The following is a 9313-nucleotide window of genomic DNA, read 5'->3' as shown; positions in this document are numbered from 1 at the left end:
CAGTACATTCAGAGCTGTTTATTGAATCAATCCCACCTAATGCCTGTCTTCTAGAAGCATTGGGAGGTGTGATATGCACAGAGAGCTCTAGAGCTGCGTTACTCAGTACTATCCCTTATTAACTGTCTAATACGGTGAAGCATTCGTTTAACATGCAGCTGCCAGTCCTTCCCCCGGCATTTCTACTGCATTTTTAATTCTTAACATCTGGATGCAAAGGTTCTACAGCATATGACATGTTTCCAAAAACAGCTGGAATTGATGTTCGATTGTAAACACATTACAAAGAATGTGAACAAATACCAAAACTAAACAGGCTTGTCAATTAATGTATGATTTTTTTCCTGCACATATACCAAATTTCCACTAGGTGGCAGCATGTTAATGTAAATACAACATCTGTTCCACATATTGTGGACCTTTCATTTAATGTTACTTGAAAAAATATAGTTGTATTGACTTTTTACCTTGAGAAGACAATAACTGACCTATAATAAAGGTTATTGTTTAATATTAAATTGTCATTGCCATTAGCAGATTTAGGAAAAACATGCTCTGTGAATCAATATAAAAAAGTATAACTACAAAGTGTATATTTTTTCTACATTTCATGTTCACAGTACCAGATCTGGAAACAATTTCTAACATAAAATAGCATTTTTCCCCATAAATCAGCTTAAATAAACCAGAGTCTGCAGTGAAGCATATTGCTGCTAGTAGGTGCATTTCATGGCAGTTGGAAATGATGCCTTTGGACAAGGGCTTTTAGATGTTGCTATGGGCCAGAAAACATACATCTGCTACCCAGCATGCTCACTGTTCTGTCTGTACTGTAGCAGTCACAGCTCTACCTACATCTTTGATTCAGCCAGCAGGGGCTAATCAGTTTTAATGCTGGAAAACAGGAGGGAGAAAAAACATCTGAGGGGGAAAAAAGGAGTGACTGCTTTGGATTGACATAAAAAGGAAAATATGAAAGGATGCTCTGAATGCAATGAAAAGCAGCGATGCTCATTGTTCCTATGACAGAACTGGCTAGAAGTAGAACAAAAAAAATGTTAAAAAAAGCCCAAATTAAAGATACTGAATTTGCACAAATTAGTTCCTCTCCTCTGACTTTGGATGTTATGTTCTTGGCACACACACACACACACACACAAAATCATGAATCAAATCAAATACTGTGAAACAGTCTCTATACCTGCTACAATTTTAGAGTCTTAGTAAATAAAAACAATCTGCAATACCATTGTTTTAAGAAGACTACTGTAGTTTCTCAAGACATAGCTCTAAAAATATTGACTTAAGTGAGTATATTTGCTATGACTCTATGATGCAGTTGGCAAATTCAGTTATTATTCGATTATTTCAATATTCAGTTATTTCATATACACTTAAAATAGAAAAAAAAAGGATTTAACATATGAAAAAAAGATTTCTAGATATCTGATTTTGGACTAAAACTCTTAAGAAAACTCTTTCTGCAATCAAAATGTCTGTGCATTTGGAAATAAGTTTAAATGCTTTTGACAAAATATAACAACTAAATTAAGGATGAAGATATCTGTTTGGGGATCTTATTTACAGATTTACAGTAAATCCTGTAACTGATTCCACATGCACTGTGTATAAAACATGCTCTCCACAGTACATAGTTAAAACTGACTGTTGCTAATGTTCCCAGTCTTTCTCAGAACATTATGGGCAGAAATAAATGCTACTGCTGTTAGAGGTAATGAAAACAATATTTTCATTTTGTTAAACTATTACTGCTAACATTTAATGGAACATGGCTGAAAGATTAAAAGTAATCCATCCCAGCATATCCTCCTATATACTGTAGGTGAGTTCATTATACTCCATGCACAAAAACCTTTCAAATGGCAGCTGCTGTTAATTAAAATGATGACTTCTAAACAGGAGCTGTAATGAAATGAACAGAAATGTAGCTTGAACTCAAAAAGGTGGTGTTTTTTTCTGGGTTTCTTGGGTTTGCCTTCCATTCAAATACATTTCTCTTAATGATATCGGCACATGTGGAGCAGAAAGGTGCTTGCATGAGTCGACTAGCCACCGGAGGTATGACGTCCACTCGGCTATTAAATGACATTTTCAAAAAGCTGCATCGATCTCATGATGTTTTCATCCTGCAGAGAACACACAAATGCAAGCGAGTCATTTTACGTTAATCATTAAAAAGCTTGGTCTCAGTGAATTCATTATTATTATTAATATTATTATTATTATTATTATTTTCCAATTTAGAGTAGATGACGTGTATACCTGAGGGAATTTTTAATTTTTCTAATAGTCATTCCTATGTCTGACTCTCCCTTAGTCATGCTGTGAAAATGATCCTCCTAACTATTTCAATGAAACTTAAGTGTATCTATGCACTGGGAACTTATGTTTAAATGATAAAGCAGTCTTACATTTTCGCAGCAGTCTATAAACTCGTCTATGGTGACCACACCGTCCTTATTTTTGTCCATTTTCTGTTAAAAAGCCAGATAAAAAAAATAAACAAAATTACAAAACATTTAATTTATCATCCAAGACAAAATAAAATCATCCAAATAAAGAGAATAAAAAGCTGTAACATGATTGAAAAACAGGATTCAAGATTAATAGTAATGTAGTCTTTAGAAGACTTCTTACCTGGAAAAATATCTCCACGTGTTGTCTTGGAGTTTCCTCTTTAAGAATAGGATACGTCCACTTGCCCATCATGTCATAAATGGCTTTCATGATATCTAACATTTCCTGTGATACACAAAGGAATTGCTTTTCACTGAATACATTTACATCCTTTTATTGTTCATGTTATTTTTCACTGATGAAGAACTTGTAATACCTCTTTTGTTATATATCCATCTTTGTTAATATCATACAGGTTAAATGCCCAGTTGAGTTTCTCCTGAACTGTGCCTCGGAGCAGTATAGACAGGCCCATAACAAAATCCTGCAAACAGATCAAGCACAAACAACATATTCGTCCAACAATATAGTCTCTTAAGCGTAATTGTACCACAGTGCTGTTGTATCTGATTGGTCAGAAGGTTGATTCATATTTCTGGCTGCAAATCAAATCAAATGTTATCATTACTTTAGTAATTAATACAGGAACTTGCAACTTATACAGGGAACGGTAATGGACTAATCAGACATTTTCAATCGATATGACCAAAGGAATAATTTTATCACCACAAGTATGTTCTAAGATTAATCAGGATGCTGTTGGGTTTCTGTGTCTAGAGTAGTGTGTGTGTGTGTAGCTGCTGGTGAGTAGGTCAATGGTAAAGTGGAGACGTGTGAGTCCACTGTTGACAAGTAATTCACACTTCTCCACAATAACATTGGCAGATAAATCCGACAGACCAACTGAAGCGTTTTAATAGTATAACACCGTACACAATTGCCACAATAAAATGCTAACATTTAAAACTAGTAGGCTAAGTAGAAAAAAAAACAAAGACTTATGAAAAATACAAATTCTTAATGCTCCTGGTGTCTGTTTTCATATGAGCCATTAACCATTACTACGGAGTGTGATATTACAGATAGATTACACAAATAAATAAGATTACTGGACATTTAAAGGATCAAATGTTCCACAACAATAAATATAACTAATAACGTTATTTATTAATATATTAAAAGTATATTCATTTTGGCAAACAAAACACAATGGTAAGTGCTGATATAATGTCATTTGCCGTCATTTCTTTTTACTTTGACTAATACACACAACTTACCAAGCTACATTTTACACAACATAAAGAATGTAAAGCATTTCATTATTTTTAAATAAACATTATTAATACCAGGCTGTGACAACCAATACCAGGCTCACAACAAGCTCATAAAGCTGATTCTAATTAATATACAAAACCAACTTTCATTCATTTACGATGCTGATTACAGTTTAACTGCTGACATTCTGTAGGCTATGCAGTTTGCTAACAGATGAATTTTATTATATGTGGAAAGACAGACAATGCATTCAAGTGCAATCAATGCATTTTTACAGCAAACTATGAACAGGAACCTTACATTCACAAGACCAGTGTTAGAACAAGAGATGATTAATGTTTGTTAGAAGGCTGTCCACATACAGCATGTAAGCTTGAAATGCAAAATGTCTTACTTCAAAACTCACTGCACCGTTGTGGTCTGTGTCAAATGCGTTGAAAAGAAAATGTGCATATGTGGATGCATCTGAAACAGAAACAAAGGACTGTAATTTAAACTTTTACTGCATTTTCTGTCATTTTCTATCCCCCTTCTGACAAAAATATAGTTTCCAAATAATCTTTCTTCCTAAAAACTGTCTGTAAGCTAGTTTAATACTGACAGCTTTATTTTTGTATTCAGCACAATCAGACTCAGCACTTTTATGTGTTTTTGTGATTATTTCTCACATAGAATACTAATTCATTTTTATACAGTAGTGAAGTCATCTTCAAAGATTGACTTGAAGTTCTCAGTTCTCTCTTTGGGATCCATGGATAAAACTTATTTTACACTTACAGGCCTTTTCAGAAGAAAACTTATAAAACTGCTTATTTCCATGAATAGCTTTCACACAAGTTACACATTACAATACTGACAGGATCAGTTGCTACACTGGACCACGCTGATTAAATTATGCTTCCGTGACGCATTTACAGAAGGTAATATCCACAGATATACTGACCTCCTTGTGGAAAGAACTGTGCGTAAATGTCCTTAAATGTGTCTTCATTGACCACACCACTTGGACATTCCTATAAGAAAGAAAATCATTATTTTACCATCTACTATGCAAAATGCAACCTTTAGCAAAATGTTCTTGTGCCACTCCTAATTAATATTTACACAATAATATAGATTGTGTGTTGTATAAACTATACCATGAACCTATTTCTTAGAGCTAAAATTTATTTCACTTGGCAGAAATGTGAAGCAATAAGCACTAAGCGCTTTTATATGATATAAACTTCATGTATGAGATAATAGTATCTCGTACCAAATAGCTGTTCTCTTAAAGACCAAAGAAGCCATTCATGCTGAGAGGCTTTATTCATCATTCTCTTTGTTGTGAGAGTTGATTATTCTTCACTGTATCACTGTAGCTGATTCAGCAGCCAAAATGAATAGGAAGGTTCACCCTGATTTATAGCAAGAGCTCTCAAATGGAATTGAACTAAGTGCTTAAAAGATAAGGCAATGTCACTACAGCGTCATTAATAAAAAAAATCCAGAGAAAACACAAGCATGCCATGAGAAAATGCTGGGATTTAGCTGAGGTCAGTCTTCACTTGAACTTTTACTTGATTTATTTTTGTATTGAGAATACATACAGTAAGAGAATAAAACCAAAACCCTACTTATAATATATACTCATTATAAGCACAATTGTGTGTGAATTAAATAATATTGTGTATTGTAAAACTGTGGTTAGATAAACATAACTAAATTAATTCTAAATTAGGCTCTGGCTCCGAACCAGCACTCAAACTGCCTCGGTGGAAAAGGGGCATAAGAGAACCAAACCTATATAGACTATGAAGACATGGTTTCCCAATGGTTTCCCAATGGAGTGGAAGCATTTAAATGACCTGCAATCAACAATACTAGTACCTCCAACAGATGAGTTTGGCTTAATGATTCTAAAACCTGTACATTCATACTTTCTAGGGATCCTTTCCTGGAAGTAAAGTGTTAATCAGTTCTCGTAATTATCTTTGTCTTCCAATAGAATCAGACACTGGCTGCAGTCTTGTGGCATGACAATTTGTGCATAACCTTTTGGTATAGAGGAAATTATGGGAGTAATCTACCCTAACTGTAAAGACAATAGTGTGGAGGAGGAACTACCTACATCATACCAAGTATATGTGAATGAACAGCACTAAAAAGTTCATAGTATGTCAATAGCAAACAACTCAACAATGCTAGCAAATAATTAGCAGGAGGAAGGAACTGACATGGTAGGGAAAGAGCTGAGTGACAAGTGTCTCTCACTATACAGTGAACAGAAGACTACTAAGTGCAGACAAAGCCCAAGAGATAAATATTAAATATCCTTGATGACTGGTGAGAAATTTATATATAAAACAGTACAATAATGCTTGTGAAAGAAGTCTGTCTCAGAGCAATTGGACACTAGGGAGCCCCATAGATTTCTACAAAACAAGGTATATTATATAAAACAATATAGAATGATTATATAAAGCGTTCTCAAGGACAGGACACGTGTAGCTCAGATGATGATAACAAGCTGTTAAGTGAATAGCTCTCCATATCTCTGTAATATACCATGGCATGTGAACAGATGTGAAGGAGATCAGGACTCACTGCTGCTCATGTAGTTAGACGTGCACACAGCCAAGAAGGAGAGCAGAAGTGAGAAGTGTTCTATCTTGGCGTATTTTATTACAAATTCTCCATGTTACTATATGACTTTGCTGGAAATGCTATCCAGGATTTATTCATAAGTTTATTCATAAATGCTATTGTTCTGAGTTATAATAATAAATGTATTATGCAACATGATTCTAGCTTAATATTTTAAAGTCTTAGGTTATTATTCATATTATTCAGTGATTACTATGAATTATTCAGTAACTACAGTAAAAGAAATAAGAAAAGTTTACAGCTACAAACCGTGAGGAAGTTTTGTAGTTACAAACCGTGAGAAGTGAGGAATGTTAATTTGGTCCCATATTCAAATTTAATAGATCAGATAAACAAGTCTAAAGTTAAAGTGGAATATTACCATGTTTTGTCAAAACAGCCCAAAGTCACTACTGTTCTGTTGAATGCATTACTTTCTTTTTTACTTCTGATATAATTGTTAGTAGACTATTTTAATGCATGTAAATGTTAGCAATAATTAAATTATATGTCGAGCTGTGATGTCATCACTTGTAAACATGTTGACCAACCATGCATAATAACAGAATATGGTAAAAGTTTGGTAATAACAATTTTCTGTTAAAATATATATATATTATTTGGTAACCATAATAAACTGAATAGAAGATAGTCGTAGTTATAATAGTGTGTAATGTAAGTCTGGACCCGGTGATGACCCAGGGTTAGAATAAATTTCACCTATTGCACTGTGAGACACATATAATGATCCATATGCACTTATTCTTCAGCAAATTCACTTCTTACAAACTGAATGCTTCATGGATTTATCCAAGTAAGTTACTTCACATTGGTCTCTGCCTCTAAATACCACCAGGGAGCAAATCAATCAAAGCACATTACGCTCTTACATTTTAGACACATCTTTTCAACTGTCTGTTTTATGAACATAAAAAAGATCTGAAACAGTCTTTCTAATTGCACATCTGGGACAGACTTTGCTCATGCATTAGTCTCTCCATTATTAGGCTGAAGCACTAACAACAGTTAGAAGCTCCAATTCATTATCCACTATGGACCAGCTGGGAAATCACAAGTCTAATAGCAAATACAGTACAGTGGTTCTGTAGATAATAATGTACAATATATAATATTTGTGTGCTTACTTACACGAGTACACTGCTGGTTTAGCATTTAGCTCAACTGGTGGTGCACAACTAGTGGATCATTTGATATTACAATCAAATAAAGTATATCTACATGTTTGGGGGAATAAAAAAAAAACCCTTCAATTTTTTGAAGATTCTAAAAAAATACATTCTTCCTCCACTAAACTTACATGGTCACTACACAGTATAATCTTATAAAGCATTAGTTTTCATCTTTCATATGCTTCCTCTCTGTAACTGTGCCTAAATCATACAGACATGCACAGCAGACTCTCATAGTGAACACTGTTGTAGCCTTAATGAACAATTTCTGAATTAAACTGCTCTTTATTTTTAATAAACCTGCTCCAAATATGCTAGAATAATTACATAAATTTGGCCCTCTGTATATTATTTCCCTAGTTCCAAGTTAAGGCAAAGGTTTTGCTGAAACCAGTTTTAAAATAAGCAGGTGAAGAGTTTGTTTCTGATGAACCAATAATTATAAAAATATATATATAAAAAAAGATTTATTGTATATAATTCATTTATTATATTATATTATTTATTATTCATGCATTTACCATAATTTAAAATAGCCTTCCTGTTTATAAGTTCAATAAATAAAGGAGGACACAAAAATGGCATGTCTTAAACAAAAAACAAAACAAAAACAAAGGGTGGATTAAACAAAACAAAGGTAAAGTAAGTAATGCATGAATTCTGATTAAAACTGTCCAAAATACAATATGAATGTAAAAGTGCACTCATGTACGTGACCTGTTCACAAAATGTCTATTAAAGTGTTTTTTTTTTCATAAATGCGCTATTTAAATGCTTTTAGAATCTGAGCTACAGTGAAAATCTATTATGAAGCCAACCTCACTGAGGTAAAGTCATCATTTAAGAAACTTGATCAGATTCTTTTAAAATATTAAGGCTTTAACCTTCTCATTATTAATACTTGGTATACTTGGTGTACAGTACGTGGTAAACTTTTCTTCATGTATCTTCTGCAAGTACCTGCATTTGGGACATACTAACAGACTTTGTTCCCAAAGAAGTCATTCATATTGTACTATAGATACTGTACTAATCTCATTTATTTGTAAAGTCACTGCCCAGTTTTGTGCACTTTTTTAACAGACATTCTCTAGAAGGCAAAATCCCGAAACCAATCAATGCATGCTTATTAATACTCGTGTGAAAGGCACAATCATCTGTAGACTGATATTTTGCATGTTCGGATATATTCTAATTTCATGTTTTAATTAAAATAAAAATGTAAGAAATAGTGAGTTATTGGGAAGGGAAATAAATACCTACAATAAAAGGTAATATAACTACATTAAATAAAGGATCTATTGTTGCAAAATAATTGCTGCATTCATTATTTACACAATATGACTTTTTTTTGTATTTTTGTATTTAAACATGTGCGAACCAAATCTGTTGCAGATTCAGTGCCAAATGTTCCTTGTAAAATAACCCACAGTAAAAACCTGTCCCTGGGTTATTTTGTAAGTATTGCATCCCTAATGTAATCTGCAGTCATAATCTACGCACCATTGCTCATTATACCATCAAGTATTATTATGCTCTAAACATTTATTTTCACCAATCTTAAAAATTCAGTGTATTGTAATTGGCTTGTGTTCTGCCAGGTAAATAAAGAAAGCAGCAGATTTTTGTATCTAATTGAATGGCACTCAGACTGTGTCTGAGAATGAACAGGTTCTTTGCTGTTGGACTAAGCTCTGTTTAATTAAACAGGCATAATGTATTTGGTGTAGCTGTCATCCTTCGCC

At 33.4% G+C, this 9313-nt stretch overlaps 1 protein-coding gene across 4 annotated transcripts in view; it reads right to left on the bottom strand.

Annotated features, from left to right (window-relative positions):
* Positions 1–3: 3 nt before the first annotated feature.
* kcnip4a (potassium voltage-gated channel interacting protein 4a) overlaps positions 4–9313 on the bottom strand; it is an 83948-nt gene continuing 74638 nt past the window's right edge. For all 4 annotated transcript variants that reach the window (XM_060874414.1, XM_060874415.1, XM_060874416.1 and 1 more), the window contains 6 exons: positions 4697–4766; positions 4148–4218; positions 2855–2962; positions 2659–2763; positions 2433–2495; positions 4–2147 (listed from right to left, as the gene is read on the bottom strand). In XM_060874414.1, coding sequence (XP_060730397.1) covers positions 2100–2147; positions 2433–2495; positions 2659–2763; positions 2855–2962; positions 4148–4218; positions 4697–4766 — 465 coding nt within the window. In that variant the 3' untranslated portion in view covers positions 4–2099. The remainder of the gene's footprint in view (positions 2148–2432; positions 2496–2658; positions 2764–2854; positions 2963–4147; positions 4219–4696; positions 4767–9313) is intronic.

This window comes from Tachysurus vachellii, chromosome 7 (assembly GCF_030014155.1).
Source record: "Tachysurus vachellii isolate PV-2020 chromosome 7, HZAU_Pvac_v1, whole genome shotgun sequence".
Lineage (NCBI taxonomy): Eukaryota > Metazoa > Chordata > Actinopteri > Siluriformes > Bagridae > Tachysurus > Tachysurus vachellii.
The sequence above is the reverse complement of the archived record's forward strand: the minus strand, read 5'-3'. Positions and strand labels throughout refer to the sequence as shown.